Genomic DNA, 21,329 nt, shown 5'->3' with positions numbered 1-21,329 from the left:
CAGACGTGGAGCAGAGCTCTCCTGCCGGTCCAGGGTGGCAAGGGAACCTGAGCAGAAGTCACTTTTGCTGCGTGAGCTGCTGAGCGTTCCCACAGCCCAATCCAGCCCACCCGGTTGGGACGGAAGCATGTGGGCAGGAGTGCGCTGTGGCATCTATAAGGACTAAGGGCATTCTGGGTGACAGGGCAGCACTGGCCAGGACAGAAGATGCTTCTGGAGGGACTTCTGGAGGGCTTCCTCGGTTTGGCTGGAGTGTCGGGGAGCGAGAGATGGGTAAGAGAGCAGTGGGAAGTAAGACTGGAAGAGGAGCGTCGGGAAGCACTGTGGAGAGTGTGCAACACCAGGCAAGGGAATGGTCGGAGAGATGAGAAGAGCCTGGCACCCACGTATCAGGTGAACGGGGGAGAGCAGGGGTGCAAGACGTGCTCTCGTGTGGAGCCACCGCTAGTCGGTAAGGCTGGACTGAACCAGGAGCAGCGGGACAGATGGAAGGCGTATTATATGGAGTTAAAGGCAAGAGCACGTGTGACAGACTGCATGCTGAGGGGGGAAAAAGAAAAGAAAAGCAAAATTGCATGCACTTTGGAATCCAAGTAACCAGGAGAGTGACGTCACCGCAAAGATGAAATAAGGACGAAGGGGAAAGGGACGGGCTTGTGGAGCACAGCGTGAGCGCAAATGTAACATTTTCATTTTCAGCAAGCTCTAATAGCTAACACCAGAAGCCAGGTCCCCCGCCGAGGGCTTTCGGTGCAGTGGCTCCCTAACCTGTCACCTGTGGGACAGATGGAGATGGGAGGCTGCAGCCCAGGAGTGACAACAGATGGAAACACAGATGTGACAGCCACCCTTGCCGAAACCCGAAATGTGGACGGGACAGCTGTGGGAGCCTGCGAAGGGAGGGAAGAAGGCCACCAGGCAGGCTTCCCCAGACAGGGAGCACCACTGACAGCACAGGGGGAGGAGAGAGAACCAGTGCGCTGACAAGAGATTTTTCGAGAGTGAGGAGGATGTGGGGGGCGCCAGGGATTGAGAGGGCAGCTGGGGCAGCAAAGCACAGTTGGAAGGAGTAAGCGGGTGACCGCCCACACAGGCACTACTTGCAGAAACAGCAGCTGGAAAAGGGAAGGGAAAATGAACGCAGGCCATAGCTGGAAGAGAGACGAGAAAGTCTTCGGATACGTGCAGACTAACACCGCAGAGAGAAGAGCCTTTACCCAGCGGTGCGTGGGGCTGGGGGTGCAGAAGCACGCAAGCGCGGGGCACAGGGAGCCTGCAGTGAGGAAGGGAGAAAACACCCCCACCCTGCGGTGCACCCTCAGGGGATCCACACCCTGAAGCACGGCTCCCCTATGGCCCACCTGTCGACCCCATTGCACGGAAATTCTCGTCTGTGCACGGAAGGCCCAGCGCACGACGTCACAAACCACCTCTGGTCCTTCACACATGGCTTCTCCCAGTTCCTTACGTGAAGTCCAACCATACCACACCCCTCCCCAATGCCCCTTCCTCAGTCTGTGCCATGGAGTTCACTGTCCCCCAAAACCAGGGGCAGCAATCCCCATCAACTGCCCGCCTCCCTCTCTCTAGCTGCCATCTTTCTAGAAAGCCCTTCTCAACAGGATGAGGGTCTTTTGTCACGTAACTGCTGGCTCTCTCTCCTCAAAACAATCATGTTCTGTTTGTGTTTAAGTTATTTGTGTGCTAGTCTTATCCCCCACCTATTAGGTGCTAAGCTTCTTAAGATGTGCAACTACTCCTCGACATTAAATCTCCTTGGCCTCTGCAGCAAGGATTCGCCCACAGAGGAGAGAGTAAATGTTTGTGGAACGAATGCTTGGGGTTCAGCTGGGGAGGCATGGTCTTAAATACAGCTCCCTACACTAACCGAGCGAAAAATAAAAATAAATAAAAATGAAATGTTTAAACCCTTACAATGGGAAGTTCTCGAGCAGGAAAAAAACCAAAACGAGCCTGGGATATCTTGCACTGGAAAGCAAGGAAACACTTAAAGGCTAATGGGGAGTGTCAGCAGGACAAAGGAGTTGGCTGAAAAGGAGGGCCAAACTTGGGATCATCTGAGCATCAGAATTGATACTGAATATTGCTACACATTTTCGAGGAATGGAATCTAATGGCTGCTGCTTCTATGAATCCAGGATGGCTATAATCATGAAAACGATTTGGTTGTAATCAGCCAAAAACTATCCTGGCTCCAAGATCTCCTAGTCTTCATAGGTTTATTCAAATTGTAATAATTTTGTACGGCATTTCAGAAATAGTGTACTTTACCTTGGGAGGAAGTGTATGGTTCTGTATAATGTCCATTATAATGCAGCTGGGGTGGGGGAGGCATCACATAGGGCTGGGGCTTAGGCTAAGGAATGGAAAGTTGGAAACAGGGTTAAAACACATTGCTGCCTATGTAATATATGTAAAGTAAGTCTCTGCTGGTTTCTTTCTGTCCACTAAAAAACTCCTAGGGAAGTTAAATACATTATATTGAAAATAAACATGAAGACCCTACAGCTCTTACCATATCTGTCACTTTCAGTGTCTCCCAGAATGACAATGCCAAGGCCTATGCAATGGTATCAGACATCAGAGATCACAAGAAAACAAGCTGTATCCAAAAAGTTAAGAGCGAGAAGGAATAGACAAAGTATCCTGAATTCTTATGTAAACATGTGAATATAAAAAGCTTTCATGTCGTGTATTTAATTTTACCAGGCAAAATTAGCTAGCATTTTAAATATCTACTAACTTCTGATTGCTCTTCACTAATAGTCAAAAAATTTAAGCATTAGGTTGGACCTAATATTTAAATATGCACAATAAAATAAATTATTACATAAATATTAGGGTCAGCCTATAGAAAATTGGTTAATTTCTAACCATTTCTTTGGTTAAAAACAATCAAATACCAGCACGCTTTTGTGGTCCAAACTAAAAATTAGTACTATCAAAAGCATCTTTTATTAAGGAAGATAACACTAAAAGAAAAAAAGCAATTACATTTTTCCTTCTTTCTTACCAGGGACACCCTTGAAGACGACCTCCTCCTAATTGGGTTCACTGTGACAGTCTGAGTTTGCCTATAAAAATAAGACATGTCATTGAGACGTACATACATGTAGTTTTCCTAATTCTGCCAAAATAAATTAATAAGAAGGTAAAATAATAAATCTGCTAAACCAAGAAGAAGACAAACTAATCCAGTCATGAATTAGAGAAAAGGAGACTCTGTCCTCACTTGGGGCCTCCACTCTCAGTGGCTGCCCAGACCCCCTCCGCCCACACTCCAGGGTTTGAGCCTCCTCACGCAGCAACCTCTGCCTGGATGAGCAGAGGATGGGCAGGTCTATCTTTTCCTGGTCTATTCAGGTAAAACCTCGGAATGAGCATATGCAGAGAGGAAAAGGGGCAAACATCCCAGGGAAGCAAGACTCTGCAAATGCGTCTCTCCTGGGGGCTTGGGTCAGCACTGACCACCTCCATTAACAGTCCTGAGGGGTGACCATCCACTGCCAGAAGCCTGAAGCAATGTGAAATGCCTTTAGTTAAAATCCTCATAACTACACACTACAAACATAATCAAGAAATAAATTTATAGGGGCACCTGGATGGCTCAGGTTATGATCTCAAGGTCCTGGGATAGAGCCCTGTAACAGGCTCTCTGCTCAGTGGGGAGCCTGCTTCCCCGCCCCCCCACCTGCCGCTCTGCCTACTTGTGATCTCTCTCTCTCTCTCTCTGTCAAATAAGTAAATAAAATCTTAAAAAAAAAATAAATTTATAACTTTGGTAACTTAAGAAACTAGATTTCCTATAAGGAACTAAATTAGAGAAAGCAAAAAAGTAGATTCGGTTCGGTGGGCCAGTGGTAAACCTACTTACTTTTCTTTACAAGAAACTTCTCTCTGATTGGTTTTAAATGTATTTTTTAGAAAGCAATGAGGGGCGTGTGGGTGGCTCAGTTGGTCATGAGTTCAGGTCCTGCCCTGGGCTCCATGCTTCCCATGGAGCTGACTTAAAAAACAACAGTAACAACAATAAACAACAACAACAAAGAAAGCAAGGAGACTATTGAGAACTGTGGACTGATATTTATCAGATAATTTGAGATTTTAAACGACTCCCATCAAGTTTCATCTTTGAATAAATAATTACATCAAAAAGGAACAAGAGACAAATAGCTCATGTGTAATTTTAACCATTTTTAAATTTTATTTATTTATTTGACAGACAGAGATCACAAGCAGGCAGAGAGGCAGGCAGAGAGAGAGAGGGGGAAGCAGGTTCCCCGCTGAGCAGATGACCCTGGGATCATTACCTGAGCCAAAGGCAGAGGCTTTAACCCACTGAGCCACCCAGGTGCCCCTATTTTAACCATTTTTAAACAGACAGGATTTTGTTGTTCTTGTGTGCAGTTTATTGCATATAAAATCTAGGAACTTAAACACATAGGATTCTTGGGTCTGTTGATAACTTTGTATTTTCCCCAAGTGCTTTTTTTTTTGGTGACTTTTGGTTATAGTCTTCTAAGGACTGATTACTAAAAAACCCATACTCACAAAGTGAACACTCAACCTGTTTAATCAGCAAATGCACTATAATATCAAGCCTCACACCTCCTAAATTAACATGATTCTTAGCATTCTAACCACTAGTACCTTATTATTTTTTTTTTAAAGATTTTATTTATTTGTCAGAGAGAGAGGGAACACAAGCCAGTGGGGCAGGGGGTGAGCAGAGGGAGAAGCAGGCTTCCTGCTGAGCAGGAAGCCAATGTGGCGCTTGATCCCAGCACCCTGGGATCATGACCTGAGCTGAAGGTAGACGCTTAACTGAATGAGCCACCCAGGTGTCCCCCACTAGTACCTTATATTCAAAACCTGAAAATTAGCTTATTTTGATAAGACTTAAGATAAAATAAAACTAATGCTTATCATCTCTGATTAAAAATGATCACCATGGGCACCTGGGTGGCTAAGTGGGTTAAAGCCTCTGCCTTCGGCTTAGGTCATGATCCTGGGGTCCTGGGATCGAGGCCCTCATCCGGCTCTCTGCTCAGCTGGGTGCTTGCTTCCCTTCCTCTCTCTCTGCCTGCCTCTCTGCCTACTTGTGATCGCTGTCAAATAAATAAATAAAATCTTTAAAAAATAAAAATGATCACAAAATACTACTCGGTTGGTACTGACTCAGTAACAAGGTGTTAGAATAAGGGAACATAAGAGCCATCTGAAAAATGGTCTACCCCAAAATAAAAACTGATTACGTGATAAAGGTGATCTTCCAGCTCAGCAGAGAGAAGACAGGTTATTGGTACAATGGACCATCTATAAGAAGTTCAAGTCTCATATAATGCCACATAAGAAAGCACACAGCAGATGGATTTAAAAATTAAAAATTTAAATATGAAGTCATAAGTGAACTTACAGAAAATATAAGTGAATACTTCTATTATATATCATAGGCTGAAGATATATCTTCAGTAATAGAAGATAATAATAATTACAATAATAGAAATTACAAAGGAAAAAAAAAAAAAAACCTGAGTGCTTATCAGGAACTTAACACCAGCTGACTACAATTTGTTTTACTAGGTGACCTTTTCTAATTCAATGCTTTTTGTAATAATTTCCTTTCATCATCATCATAATGTGTTGAGGTTGTTGCTAAAGAACATTCCATCTGCCAGAATTTATGTCACTCAATAATAACAAAATGGATGTTAATTCTATTAGGCTGCAAAAATACCTGTATCCATTGGTAAACCTCTGTGGGTCCTAACTGAGGCCTCCTTAGTGGTGGGAGGTGGGACGGTGCACCCAGGCACTGCGTTTTGTTTTGTTAACTGCTCCTTAACTGTATGTTAAAAATAGTCCTTAAAATCAGTGCCCAGAATCTGAAGGCATCATCTTGTAGCCTTGAGGTTTCCTTTGCTGCTGCTTATTCTCCATGGTCAGGGCTAGGTTTAGGCAAAACTGGGTCCTTTGAAATTTATATTTAGTCCAAACGGACTGAACTTTTAAATTACTATAAACTCAACCTGTGCCTGGGTGGCTCAGTCAGTTGGGCGGCCAACTCTTGATTTCAGCTCAGGTCATGAGCTCAGCGTCGTGAGATCGAGCCCCGCGTCGGGCTCCACGCTGGGCAGAGAGCCTGCTTAAGAGTCTCTCCCTCCTTCCCCCCTCTGAGCCTCCCCACCTCCTGCTCACACATGCTCTCTCTCTAAAAATAAAAAAGTACCATACATTCAAAATTCAGAAATGAGAAGGAAGGGCTGTCAACAGAATAATACTCCAACAACATGTCCGGACCTGCCCAGCCTGGGGCAAAAATAAAACTTAAATGTGTTGAGCACAGAATGCAAAGATGCAGAGCTTGGAAGCAAAGGCAGTAACTCCCACACGTGGCATCTATTTTGGCGCCCGAGCCGGAAGTGCAGGGGCGACACTGTCCACGGCAGAGGCCACGTCTTACTAAACACAAACAAACAAACACCTTTTTCTCCTGCCAGACTGCTCGGCTCAGCAGCCTCGCCATCGGTTCTAATACCCACCTCCTCCTTCTTCCTGCCGCTGTTCTTGTAACTGCAGCTTAGGGGGAGACCAGCTCTTCTAATCTAAGACTCTAAGACCACACGGTCCAACCGGTGGTGGGTGTTTTCCAGACTTTCTGGGCAGTTACTGTGTTGACGGGTGCTGCTAAAAATGAGACAGCTGAAGAACTCCTAGGCACAAGATCGCTGGAATGTGTGCCCTGGAGAAGACAAGGGCTAAAGGCGGCTAGCCCCAGCAGAGTAAGTATGACTTCTACTGAAACAGGGCTAAGGACGGAACATGATTATCTCACAGAATCTGAATACACCAGAAGGGATGCCAGTTACTATCCTGGTTTTCCAGATGAGGAAACCAATACTTAGGCTAAGGAAACAACTCTTGGTCACGTGACCAGGGAGTGCTGGAAAGAGCACTTGAACCAGGCCTGTCTGTCAGATCAACCGAGCACAGGCTCCCAACAGCCTGTTATTTGTCTGACCCCCCTCTGCCTACTTGTGATCTCTGTCTGTCAAATAAATAAATAAAATCTTGAAGGAAAAAAAAAAAGGATATAATGCTGTCACTGGTGCCCGGCACACAAGGAAGGCCTCAAATGCCTGTTGAGCAAACAAGTGATACAGTGAGTGACTACTGAAGCGGATGCTAATTACTGAGCATTTACAGTGAAGCTATTTCTTTTTCTTTCTTTTTTTTTTAAGATTTTATTTATTTGACAGAGAGAGAGATCACAAGTAGGCAGAGAGGCAGGCAGAGAGGCAGGCAGAGGGGGAGGGGGAAACAGGCTCCCCACTGAGCAGAGAGCCTGATGTGGGGCTCAATCCCAGGACCCTGAGATCATGACCTAAGCCAAAGGCAGAGGCTTAACCCACTGAGCCACCCATGCGCCCCTACAGTGAAGCTATTTCTAAGAGTTGTTTCAACTTTGTTTCGTGAGCTTCTTTTCTCATAGATTTATAGCTAGTGAAGAGATTCTGATAAACAAAAAATGTGTTGGATGGTGGAAATACCTAGAAAACATTAGTCTCAGTGATCTTCTCTGATGGGATAGGGGCTACTCTATCTCCTTCCAGGCCTTCTCCTATCCATTTATTTTCTTTTTAAAGATTTATTTATTTATTAGAGAGACAGTACAAGCGAAAGAGTGTGGGGGGGTAGGAGCAGAGGGAGACAAGCAGACTCGCCACTGAGCAGGGACGCCTCCCCACCCCTACCCCCAAGATGGGCTCCATCCCAGGACTCTGAGATCATGACCTGAGCCAAAATCAAGAGCCGGACGCTCAACCGACTGAGCCATCCAGGCACCCCCTCCTTCAGTCTCTATAAACACTGCAGTGGGCCTACAAGAAGGGGCAGCCCCATCCCCCTCCACGAAGGGCCTCCTCCAGTCAGTGTTCCTGTCAGAGCCTCCAGAACACACGTGGGCACACACCAACCCTCTCACCTGCTAGTGACTGAAATTCAGCTTTTCCTCTAGATAAAGGCTCCTGAAACCTTGATCACATGGCTCTGCAGATTGGGGGGGGTACATTCCTCCGCAAGATTCTCTTTCTCTCCTAGTCTTTTTCTCATATAAGTTAGAGAAGCTGATTACAGCAGGACCAATTCTAAGGTTTGGAAGACGTTATCTGACCAAACAGATTGACCTTATCTCCTGTGATTCCTAAGCCAACTCTAAAGGAGTATTAATATTTTTCTTCTCATATTTTTAAGGCTTGGGTGACATAAGATGATTCTGTTATTTAAAGTACCTTCTTGGGGTGCCTGGGTGGCTCATTGGGTTAAAGCCTCTGCCTTCGGCTCAGGTCATGATCCCAAGATCCTAGGATCGTGCCCCTTGTCAGGCTCCCTGCTCAGCAGAGAGTCTGCGTATCCCTCTCTCTCTCCCTCTGCTTCTCCCCCTGCTTATGCTGTCTCTAGCTCTCCCAAATAAATAAAATCTTAAAAAAAAAAAAAAAAAAGGCATTAACCACTAATCAATATGGATGCCTACTGGCAAGAGATGGTATTTTGGGTCTATTCAAAATGATTGCTTTGATTCCCCATTCTTTTCCAGAAGAGGTAACTGAGGTTCTAAGGGTCCAACACTACGAAGACCCTCACACTTATGAAAGGCCGTGCTCCTCCAGAGTGCTATGGACTGCCTGAGCCTCAGAACACTGCTTCTGCCTAAGAATAGTGTCACACGTGCTCAGATAACCAGGCCAGCTCAGGAGAGCCCCAAGTGTGACTGGCCTGGACTCCTAGCACCACGGAATCTGGCCCCCAGGGGAAGCGCGTTCACATACAAAGGCACTCAGACCTGAGAGCGCAGGGAGCCGCCCTCAGAGAGGGCTTCCCATACCCACAAAGAAAGCAGGGCTCCTCCTCCCTGTCGGGTAGTGCTTTCCCAAATCCCATCTGCAGACCAGCAGCAGACTCAGAGGAAAGCACGGCTGAGGGAGGAAGTTTTCAAAGGGAAAAGGAGGACTGGGGCCTAGAGGCTGACTGTTGGCTTGTTCTCCCATAGGGTCATCCCTGATCATTTCTTTTCCTTCATGAGTCCCAAAGATAGGCCTGCCCTTTGCACGGTTATTCTTAACCAAGTTTCTTCACACCTTCGGTACTTATAAAATAGAAAGCATTCCCATAGCCTTTACTCTTCCTTCTTGGCCTGAAGGGACAAATGTCCTGTTCAGATGTTTTTTTCCTCAGTTTACAATCAGTGGTAAAAGGAAATCAACAAGGAGCAAATGGCTCTCTCTCCTCCCCTCTGACACCCAGCACTGTCTCAGGCTTCCATCACTCACTAAGCCTTAGGTGCCAGGTGCCCTGGTGGCCACTGGGATGTTGGCAGATGAGATAGAAAAGCCTGGTCCACACAGGACAGCAGGCATGCACCACGCCCACAGCCCCATGTGGTGGGGGGAGCGCCGGCTGCACAGCAGGCCATGACACTGCAGGCCCCTCTACATCCCCACACCTTGGTCTACAAAAGGGCAGTAGTAACTGTACAAACCAGGCAACTGTAAAGAGGAAAGGAGATAAAAGCTCTCCGCATAATGCTTGGCCCAGAGAAAGTATCCAGGGAATCAGAATCATTGTTATGAAAATAGTAGGAAACAACCAGTACTTTGAGAATAGGACAAAGGATGAAGCAAACTAAATGCTGGTGGCCTCCAGGATGGCTGCACTTGCACTGATCAGGACAAACAACAAAGAGTCTGCCAGAGAAGGGGAGAGACAGCATTCCCCCCAAAGCCTGTGGCTGCAAGAGCCATCGGCGTTGTAAGGACTGTGGGCTCTGGGGCCAGGGCCAGGGGTCAGATGGGCAGATGAGCCCAGGGGAGGATCACAGAAGGCCTGCACCTCACACCACAGCTAAGGAAGGGTGCGGAAGGGGACGGGCTCAGATGTGGTTCTGAGCTAGAACTTCAGTGAAGTGCTACATCTTTTGCTCATCCATCCAGAAAACTGGCTGGAGCCAGGGGAGATGGGGTAGGGGAGCCAGACGGGAGGCAGCCGCAATGCACCAGGGGAGAGAGAGAAGCTTAAAGGAAGGTTGTGGGGATGGAGTGAAACCTTCCACGTCTCAGGGTAGATTCCATCTACTGGGAAGCCTTTCCTAGCTTGGCAGTTCTGGGTTAGGAACCCTTCTTCTAAGGGCTCCTCCAGCACCACGGACATCCCCAATCAGATCTCTTAACATGCATTTCTTCAACAAATTCACCAAGGCCTACTGCGGGCCAGCCCCTTGCTCCGCACCAGGAACACAGGGCTTAACCAGAGTGCCTGCCCCCAAATTGCTGTGGGGCTTACATACTGAGGAGAGATCCAGGCAATAAACAAGTAAGCAAGCAAATATACAAGTACTAGGAAGAATAAATCAGGACAAGGGGAGGGACAGAGACAGGCAGCGGGCAGGGAGGGAGTACCTGGGGCAGCCAGGCTCCCTCTGATCACACGATGACTCCTGCAGCCTCAGTGGGAGAATGAGGCATGGGAAGGAAGACCATTTCAGGCTGAGGAAGGGGCAAGCACAGTGTCCCTGAGGGCAAAACATGTTCACAGACCGGAAAGGATCCTAATGTGCCTGAGGGTGAGCAGGAGGAGGGTATAAAGGAAACAAGGTGGGAACCAGGCAAGGACCAGATCTCGGATGGTCTTGTACTTTTAAGCATGACGAAATGCCAATGTAGGGTTTTAAGGGCGAGAGATCTGACCCATATTCAATTAAAACCGGTTTAGCTGACATCTGGAAACAAGGTGTAGGCAGGGCAGGCGCAGCAATCCTACAGAGGAGAAACACTGGCGGCTTGGCACCATGTTGTTAGCAGAGGAGGTGGCAAAAGTGGTCAGACTTCAGATACATTTCGAAGGCAGAGTTTGCTGATGAACTGGATGTGGGATGAAAGAAACAGGAGTCACGATGGAATTAAGTAGGTTTGGGACCTACTTAATGGAGTGAATATGGAGTGCTGCCATTTATGGAATGGGAAAGAGTAGGGAAGAAGCAGATTTGGGGCCAGGAAGAGGAAGAGGGGGGTTTAGACATTATCAGGTCTGAGATGCCTCTTAGGTCCCCAAGTGGAGAGGTCAACAGGCAGTCAGCTGTGCTCAGGGAGAAGACTGAGCTAGAAATAAAACCAGATTCACTGTTTGTAAGCCTGATACAATGGGAACAAGGAGGGTGTGGAAGAGGATTAAACCAGCAAAGCTGAGAAGAAACAGCCTAGAAAGAGGAAAAGCAAGAGAGGTGGGGTCCTGGCGGCCAACGAGAAGCAGGGTGCAGGAAGGAAGGGGTGGCCAGGGGTTAAGTGCTGAAAGGACCACAGGATGAAGGCCACTGTCACTGTGACAAGCAGTGTCAGTGTGTGGCAGCTAGGGGAAGCAAGGTGGGAGGAAGGAGAGAAAGTAAGCATATGTGAATGACCCCTATGCAGAGGTGTGCCCTACAGGAGAGCAGAGCTATGCAGTTGTGGCTCGAAGGCACGTGGAATGAAGGACAGTGTTTTTAATGGGCAACTTAGTACAGCATGACTATATGCTGATGGGAATGATTAGCACAAAGGGGAAAACCCATGGGGACCAAGAACAATGTACATTAGGAAGAAAAGGTATAAATTTCTCAAACAGCTTGACAAGCTGAATAATCTCTAATTACTCAAAATGCCGATTAAAAAAAAGAACATTCTCTTTTTAACTTTCAAGGATTAGTGATGTCAGTAAACAGGTGAAGATCTTAGAGGCATGTATCTATTGTTACTAGAAGGTATTCTGAAGGTAAAATGAAAATGTTTTTGAGAGCTATTTTAACAGGAAAAAGCAGAGTTTGTGTTAGTAATGTCATAAAACTGTTCTTTTCCACAAAATTTGCTTTTCGAGAGGATACCATAAACTCCAGATAAAAATGCCTAACCTCCTTATTTCCTACCATTTCCACGAACAGACTCTACTCACAGGCTGCACTGATTCAGTCTGTAGAATTTGTGTCGTGCAACACAGAGTCTCCACACGTACTTGGCGGTTTCCATGTCTTCCTAGCAAAGGAAATATTGCACAAAGTAAACGAGAACACATTTAAGACTCGATGCAGAGTTTGTCTGAGGACAAGACATAATTGCGGGATATAGTATATCAAAGTCACTTTTAACACACTGTGATTCTTTCATTTTCCAATGCTGCATCTGTCATACGAATGCCATACTTGGAATTTAAATTAAGAAGACCGAAAACAAAAACAAAAACAAAGAACACCCTTCTGAGGTTTGACTCTTCCATGGAACTGTTTCAAAGTAACGTTGAAATTTTAAAATTATGAAAATAATCGACTTTTATTTTGACAAAGATAGGCAAAGACAATTTGAAACAAGATATTTGAGTCAGTGACTTAATACTGCCTTTGTCAAGAGAGCAAAACTGAGTAACTGTGAAATAGTATTTCTACAGAGCCCTTCGCTTAGCAATGGAAATTAAGGTATTAGTGCTTACTTTCTCTCCTATTTAGTCCCTTAGGTTTAATTTAAAAATCATCATACCAGATAGTATTTATCCAAGGACTCATTCATTCAACAGTATTTACTAAGCAACTACTTTTTCCAAGGGCTATTAAGCAAAATGCTATAAAATTTTACATTTTATGTAAGTATTATGTATTACAATTTTAATGTCACCTCCCTCCCCCAACACACACACAGAAATGCTAACTTGTTAACTTTTAGGAAAAACATTCCACATAGATTCCTAATGTTTACTCACAGTTTGAAACTGGATGGTCTCCTCTTTATTGGCCAGCTCTAATGCAAAGAAGGACTTATTGTGGGACATGTTAGCAATATCATGCCACCTAAAGAACAACAAATTGAAAACAGCAACGTGAGTTCTATCCGGAAGATAGAATATATGATTTTCCTTCTCGAGCTTGAGGTTGTCAAGCTAACATTTGTTCATGATTTTAGAAAGAAAACAGTTGTTTTCATCAGCTAACATGCATCTTCTTACTGAAGTGACAATAGCTAGTTGCAAAAAGTAAATACACGTAGACTAAGTAAAGGCAAAGAGTACTTAAAAATGTAAGATCTCTTTATCCTCATTTACCAGATTAGTTGGATCAAACATCCCTATCTTAGCTGGTTGTCAATGCCTTCTTCATTCATTCAACAAACATCTTCAAGGGCACCCATTATTAGCAATGCCAGAAACTGTGTTAGGTCCCCAGGATACTAAGATCAGTGAGACGCAGGACAGGGCTTCCCTCAAACGGACACAGTTGGAGGGTGAGTGAGAGAGAAGAGAGGCAAGCAAACACCATTAAGTTCTGCAGGTATACAAGGCAAAAGTGAGGCACAAAGGTGGAGGACCAGGGCTCTGAAAAGCTTGAGGGTGAAGAGTAAGTTCAAATGCCAAGAACCCAAAGCATGAACTACTCTGGATGAGTTCACTGGGATTCAAACTCCTGTCTTGTATTTTTTAAGAGTATTTGACATATAGATTTTACATGTTAATATTTTATTACATAACTATATAATTTTATGAAATGGAAAAATGTGTCTGAAAGAAAAAATTTACTCTTCTTTTTCCTTCTCCATTACATTGGATTTATTTCTTTTAAATTTATTTAAATAAATAAAATTAATTTGCAGTGATCCAATGTTCGTTGTGGGTTTTTTTAAGATTTTATTTTTAAGTAATATCTACATCCAACATGGGACTCGAGCTTACAACCCGAGATCACCAGTCACATGTTCTACCGACTGAACCAGCTAGGTGCCCCTCAATGTTTAATTGTTAAACCTAAAGGTTTTTGGCATCACACTGAAGAAGGCAATTTTAAAAACTCCTATCCAGTGAGATAGAAGCTGGCTGATTGGGTTCAGTTTTCAAGTGGCCCTTTGGGCACCATTAGTCCTGCCCAATCTGGTGTAGTCCAGATCCTTCTCTGGCCCCTGTCCCCAAGTCACAAGTTGGGAAGACTTAAATGAGGAGTACTGCCCGACCCAGGGCAACATGGTCTAGGACTGGGTGTCCGCTCCTCAAGCCAGGTACACTCTCCATGGCCATAATCGCTACGGAGAATTCTGAGCCCCAAAGCCAGCAGTAAAGCAAAAGAAATAAAAAATGTCACCGTAGGAAAAAAAAAATCTTCAAAGGAAAAACCAGTTCTCAAGAAGAAATAGTCAGGATGGTTTTTAGAGGGCTTGAGTTGTGGGGAATTAAGTTCCTTTTCATAAAAGAAGCCATTTAACACAGTGGTTAAGAGCCACCTGAAGTGGAAAACTGGAGTTCTTGGTCATGCCAGTTAGTAACTAGGTGACCTGAAGCAAATCACTTAGTTTTCCAAGTCTCCATTATCCCATGTGGAAAAGGGCAGTAGTATCCTTGCTCAGTGTTGTAAAGACCACATGAGAAAACACACAGTGAGCACTAAGCACAAGCACTCAATAAATGGTTAAATACAAAGGAACTCAGAACCAAAAAGGGTATAATGTTTTACTGCTCTACAAAAACAATATAAACTTTTAATTTTTCATCAGGAATAGAATCAAAGTAAATAGGCTCTCAGAGTAAAATTGGAACTATTTCTGTGAAATGACACTTTGGATCTTCTAGGGTATGGACTTTAAGGAATGAAAAAGGAGGGACTGAGCAACATGATCCAATTTGCTATCTTTAAGATATAATTTGGAACCCAGAAATTTAAAAGACCTGAAATTTCACTTTCAGGGTCAGCCACTATTGGCATATTTCCGTAGATCCTTCTTTTCTTCTTTCTCACTACATACATTCTAAGATTTCCACAAATGACTAGTATCACATTTTTACAATCGGGGGGAAAAAAATGAACATTATACAAAAGTATTTGAATTTAGCTTAACCAAAAAAAAAAAAAAAAAATTTTGCTTAGAAGTTGGTATTTAAGGAATTTTGGTACATAACTAGAGTCAGAAAAAGGCCCAGATTTCCACAAAGAGACAGTCCTAGAAGCTGGAGCTGGAATTAAAAACTCACATCAAAACAAAGAATGGCCTCCATATGGCAAGAAAAGGGTCAGACACCTTTAAGCATTTCATAAGCAGGCCATCATTACAAGCATTGTTTTCCACACATTTGATTTTAAAGAAAGTGGCTCATGAAAGAACCACTGCAGTCGGGGGTTATTTTATTCTAGGAAGGGCATCTTTCCATTTCCTAGTGAGACTCTGGGAGAGACTTGTGGGCCATTACTAGTTGAGGTACTAAAAAGTGTCACCAGGAGGAGCCACCCACCGTGCACAGAAGGACATAAGAAAAGTACCTAAATACCACAGGAGGCCTTCCGTTCTTGTGTTTCACAAAGATCCCTTCAAGACAGGCTCCAATGCATATGTCACTGCCTTGGCTATCCTGGAAGGAGAAAGCACAGAAAGCAGCAGTCCGGCAGCAGGCGCAGGACAGCTGTGACAACCACGCCCAGCTCCCTGGGCTGTTTTCCCAGACAGAAGATACTCAGAAGACCTACACTGGAGGGCAAAGTCTGAAAGGAATCAAGGCATCACCTTGTCAATAGGTATGAAAATAGGAAGCACTGGGCTCCTTAAGGAACTCGACTTCAAGAGCATTTCAAAGAACAAACTGCCGAACAGGAATGTGTTTCACTGTGACATTTTGGTCACAGGATCTCCCTTTCAAGTTTGCAGGCTTCTGCACATCTCCAGCCTCTGCACGGCAGGGTGTCCCCTGGGCCTCCCCGCTATCCTCTCAGAGCTCTCAACACTAATCTGGAGAGCCCCGGCCTTTGGGCTATGCTCACCTTCGCGGGGTAGCTCTCTTCTCCGTAGCCGTCCATTCTCTCTACCTCCTGCATATACAGCATTTCCGCATCAGGAGCGGTGAGCCTTCTGCAACCCAAAAGATGCAAGATCGATCACCAAACCAAAAATGGAAAAAAGAACAAAAGGCAATTCTAAAAGGCTACATACCAATTTTGCATTAGACCTCCACAAACATTTTGGTTTTTAAGCATCTGAAATTCGTTATACCGATCCATCAACATCAACTGAAAACCAGCTATGTGCACAGCACAGTGCTGCCTGCTAAGGGTTAGTCATAAAGATCCTCTCCCTATACTTCAGGCAGGCAAGGGGGACATGGGGAATAAAACTCCACAAAAATCTTCACTGAAAGTTGGAATTCGTTCTAAACCATTCAGTAACTGCTCATTATCCAAAATATTAGGCAATACTCAGCCTCATGTGCTAAATGCCAAATGACTGATCCAGGAAATGAGGATTAGAAGACTATAAATGACACGGATGGGTAGGAAGGCCATGTGGGGCTCAATTGCATGGAGACTCGCCTTCCCGGCCTCATTCTCTGCTCCTCCACATCCACAAGGCAGCCCACACCTCAGCCAAGCCATGGTGCTCCCTCATGCCTCCTGACCTCTGCACACAGGCATCCCTCTTTCCAGCATACCTGTCACTCACCCGTGTACCTGATCAATCCCTAATTATCTTGGAAGAGTTGACCTATGTATCACTCCTCTGTCAGCTCCCGTGATTGCCCTGAGTCTAAGTCAGATGCCCCTGCTCAATGCAGACCCAGCACATTCTATGCACACCTTCCCCACTGCACTCATATCACATTGCTAGTTTATAATTACTATCCCGGTAGGTCGTCCTACCTACCCCTTAGACTCCAAAGCAGGGAATACATTCTATGATGGCAGGGAATTCTATTTATCTTCATGCCACAGCATCCAGCCTCATACAGAGTAATAGTACTAAGCTATCTTTTTATTTTTTTTTTAAAGATTTTATTTCTTTATTTCAGACAGAGTCTGTGTACGAGCAGGGGGGCGGGGCGGAAGCAGGCTCCCTGCAAAGCAGGGAGCTGGACGCAGGGTTCAATCCCAGGACCCTAGGATCACAACATGAGCACTAAAGATAGTTGCTTAACTGACTGAGCCATCCAGGCACCTCCTAAACTTCCTTTTTAAAAAGATGCATGAACGAGTGCATGCTAGTAACAAGAGATAGGGTGATGTGTGCCTGAAGGATCTATTATACTAGTGAGAAAAAAAAAAGGTTCATTTGGGACAGCAAGAAGTGAAGCTGGAAAGGCAGGATGTGACCAACTTGGGGGGAGCCTTTAATTGCAGCGCTAATGAACTCAGGCTAGTGTAAAGCCAGAGAAGAGTCATGAACACTTGGGAAGGAAAGGAAGGGGAGATGAAAAGAAAGTCATATTTTAAGATTAATCTTTAGTGAGCAACTATATGGATTTGAGTGGGGAGAGACTAAAGACCAAAGGTTTTTTTTTTTTTTAAGATTTTATTTATTTATTTGACAGACAGAGATCACAAGTAGGCAGAGAGGCAGGCAGAGAGAGAAAGAGAGAGAGAGAGAGAGAAAAGCAGGCTTCCTGCCGAGCAGAGAGCCCGATTCGGGGCTTGATCCCAGGACCCTGGGATCATGACCTGAGCCGAAGGCAGAAGCTTTAACCCACTGAGTCACCCAGGGGCCCCCTCCAAAGGTTATTTTTAATGCGAGGGGATAAACAATAGGATATAATCAGATAGACCTGAGTTCAAATCCCATCTCTACCCCAGGTAACTGTGGGTAAGTGATTTAGTCTTTTTAAGCTTGGTTTCTCCAATCTGTAAGAAGAGAGTATCATTTACCTTAAAGAGTGGTTATAGGAATCTAATGACATCTGAAGTACCTGGCACTGTGTGGTACTTGGTTTAGATGAAGACTAACGTTCTCTGGGGGAGGCTTTTTCTCACAGACGACACACCCAGGTGCATTACCAAAGAAAGTCCTTACGGACCCAGAAGCGCGGATCAGGGCGATAAGCACTCTAACACAATCAGCACTGTGTCAGAGCACCACAGCTCTCGGCACAGATTCCCGAGAAGACAATAAACAGCTTCCAAAGGTGTGTGGTGGGGGGGGAGAATGGCGCAGTGGAGAGCGGGGGAGACAGACCCTATGGGTGCTGCACCACCAAAGGAAATAAGTCTCCCTGATCTTGCACTAACCCACACGGACTATGTTACCACCAAACCCTTTACCACAGGGAGTGAAGCAGACTACGGCTTCCACTTCTTCCCTCATCCTCGCCGGTAAACACTGCTAATAAGCGAGCTGATACCGGGACGTGCTCCGAGCAGCCCCCCGCGCCCCCCCATCACAGTCCCGGCTGCGGCAGTGGTAAAGCGCCAAGGGTCCCTGTGCCAGCACCGAGTTCACAGTCAGCCCGGCTTTGCTTCCGGACTCTCGCCATTTCTTATTTCTTAGCGTTACCTGTATTTCTGATGCAGTAAGGCCACTTTTTGGGTTGCTTCTTCCAATACTTTTTCATCTTGTAACCACCCCTGAAGAGAACACACAGCCGTAAGTATGCGAACAAGCCACTGACTGTTAGTGGCTCTCCTTGCTCTCTGGCAACATTCGGACTAGTATTGGTCTGTGGGGGGTTTGCTGAAGCCCGTGGTCATGATCTTGCTAAGGAGCGAAGTAGCTTCTGCTCAGAAGCCAAACACCCGCCCCGCCCGCCGTGCCCTCTCAGTTCCTCCCAGAGATATTCCAGATGCGTTCTTTCAGGCTGGTAATGCCCATCAGCCAGTTCTGAGCCCCACACAGCCTGGGCACTCCCTGGCTGGCTGTGTGGATGCTCGGAAGAGCATCGTGCCACCTCCCTTGGTTGTTCCAATGAGGTTCTCCTGTCGGCCACATCCGTCTACTTTAAAAAGTAGACAGTGCTGTCTTCTTGCCGTCTACTTTTTACACTGCTACCGAGAAGCCACACTCATTGCCACAGAACTGTGAGGTCTTGAGCCTTCAGGTAAAAGCAAAACCTCTGTGTGGTTCCTCAGAAGGTGGAAAGGAATCTCTCTCTTAGACTCACACCCAAACACAAAACAAATCTCTCTGGCTGCAGCCCAGGGACTGCACACCCTTTCCTCTCTGTGGGTTTACAAAGACTGGTGACTACAAGGGAAGCATTTACACTTGAGTTGTTTATATGAGGCAACTGTTTTAGCCCTATAACAGCCTAGCCAGTCTACCATACGGACTTCATTTCAGGGGTTATTAAGAATATGGAAATAAACTATTTATAAAAACCCCAGTATCAAAAGAAGTTCTTACCACAGGAAACAAGGCAAATTTCTGAAGAAAGTCCTGGGATTCATACTGATCAAAGTCACCAAAATCAGCTATACAAAATAACAAATATTCATATCAATTCTATTTAATTTGCACAGGAAAACATGCACAACAAAACACAATGTAGTATATAGATGGTATGCTTGTGATTTAGAGGTCAAATGTGCCTTACAGCTATATAAAGTGTGTATTTTAAAAAGTCTCTTTAAAAATATTAATTAGGTAGATTCCTATGTCTTGACTTATAAAAATGCCTACTAATAAAATGAAAAAATAAGTTACAAACTGTACGTATTATGATCTCATTTCTAATAATTAACAAAGAAACAAAATCTGCCCTATAATCACATGTGCTTACTTATTTATGCACAGGAAGATGTCAGGAAGAAACCAAACTGTTCATAGCAGTGATCACCTCTAGGGAATGGAATCAGATCACTTTAAGATGTATCACTTCAGGTGTATTTATTTAGAGATTGTTTGTTATTTAAAAAAAAATGACAGCTCAACAAAGATCTTATAAAAAATTCTTAAAGCCAATGATTATTCTGATTAAGTTTCAGTTTCCAAGATTAAATGCCAGCTATCATTTGAAATAATGCCCCATCATAAGTCTTCCCAAAGTATATACATACAGGTAAATACATATTGACTAGACATGAAAAATAACAGAACTAAACAATTCAAAATTATTTGTGAAATGCAAAACTTTATATATTATGATTGATAATGCCCTATAATCCAGGACAAGTGCATAAGAAAGAAACCCAATAAATGATGTATACTTAGAGTATAAGTGAACAGAAGGGCCCCAGGTGGCTCGTCAGTTAAGCACCCGACTATTGATTTCAGCTCGGGTCATGATCTCGGGGCCCTAGGACTGAGCCCTGCATCAGGCTCCTCACTCAGCAGGGAGTCTGCTTGAGGATTCTCTCCCTCTGACCCTCCCCACCCCTCTCTCAGCAAAAATTAATAAATGAATCTTTAAAGAAAAAAAAGCATAAGTAAACATAACTTTATCAACCTCATTGTTTGACCTTTCTTCCTAAAATACTAGTTAGCTATAGATCAAGTCCTTGAAGTAAATATTAGTTAGCTATAGATCAAGTCCTTGAATTGCGTGTGTGTGTGTGTGTGTGTGTGTTTCTCTAATCTTGGTCTGTTTGCTCCGTTGACATATGCTACCAGGCTTAACCTTCCAAAGTCTCTTATTTCACAGAAGTAACCCAAATTCATTTTTTCCTGCAAGAAAACTAATTTCACCAATACATAAACACTACCATAGGAAGTCAGTAACTTTAAGAATCCCTTGCTGTTTTTGTTATAACACACATTTTTTGAAAGATTTTATTTATCCATTTGAGAGAGAGCAAGGGAGAGAGAGAGTGTGCGAGAGCGCATGAGCAGTTGGATGGGGCACTGGGTGAGGGAGAAGCAGACTTCCTGCTGAGCATGGAGCCAGATGAGAGGCCCCATCTCCCAGGACTCCAGGATCATGACTGGAGCTGAAGGCAGACGCTTAACTGACTGAGCCACCCAGGCGCCCCAACACACATTTTTTTTTTAAAGATCTTCTTTTTTTTTTTTTTTTTAAAGTAATGTCCACACCCAACATGGGGCTTTAACTTACAACTCTGAGATCAAGAGTCCCGTGTTCCACTGACTAAGGCAGCCAGGCACCCTGGTTATAACACACATCTTAATCTGATATATGTATTACATCATCAACTGTCATTATTTACCTTGAACAGCCAAGCCTGCTAGCTGAATTGCTTGTTCTAATGTACAAGGAATGTTTCCTTCCAAGATATCTTTCTTCAGCTGCAGATAATACTGATACCTACAAAAAAGTCAATTTTAAAAAGTCAGTATCAATATTACCTCCAGTGGAGATGCAATACATTTTACAGTAATTTGGTAGAGGAGCATAAACTAGTCAAAGAAAACCTTTACCCCAGATGGCTTCAAAAAAAGGCAAGAATGCCGCTGACCATATCTATACCTACACACACATACACGGGCATGCACGTGGGCACACACACACACAATGTAATCAATTTGTTAAGCCCCTTATGCTTAACTGTAGTTATTTCAAAGCTTCAACCACCTAGAAGACAATTGGTCACCTTTCTAATGCCC

General features: G+C 44.5%; 1 protein-coding gene across 1 annotated transcript in view; it reads right to left on the bottom strand.

The window, feature by feature from the left end:
- Positions 1–21,329, bottom strand: part of PTPN21 (protein tyrosine phosphatase non-receptor type 21) — a gene marked incomplete at its 5' end in the record, with an annotated part of 71,124 nt that overhangs the window by 16,431 nt on the left and 33,364 nt on the right. Inside the window, 9 exons of the mRNA XM_080808131.1 lie at positions 2,293–2,377; positions 3,035–3,095; positions 12,001–12,080; positions 12,799–12,886; positions 15,335–15,423; positions 15,830–15,917; positions 18,327–18,397; positions 19,173–19,240; positions 20,933–21,030. Coding sequence (XP_080664257.1) covers positions 2,293–2,377; positions 3,035–3,095; positions 12,001–12,080; positions 12,799–12,886; positions 15,335–15,423; positions 15,830–15,917; positions 18,327–18,397; positions 19,173–19,240; positions 20,933–21,030 — 728 coding nt within the window. The remainder of the gene's footprint in view (positions 1–2,292; positions 2,378–3,034; positions 3,096–12,000; positions 12,081–12,798; positions 12,887–15,334; positions 15,424–15,829; positions 15,918–18,326; positions 18,398–19,172; positions 19,241–20,932; positions 21,031–21,329) is intronic.

The sequence above is a fragment of the Martes martes genome, assembly GCF_963455335.1.
Source record: "Martes martes genome assembly, chromosome: 7".
In the NCBI taxonomy this organism is placed as follows: Eukaryota; Metazoa; Chordata; class Mammalia; order Carnivora; family Mustelidae; genus Martes; species Martes martes.
The sequence above is the reverse complement of the archived record's forward strand: the minus strand, read 5'-3'. Positions and strand labels throughout refer to the sequence as shown.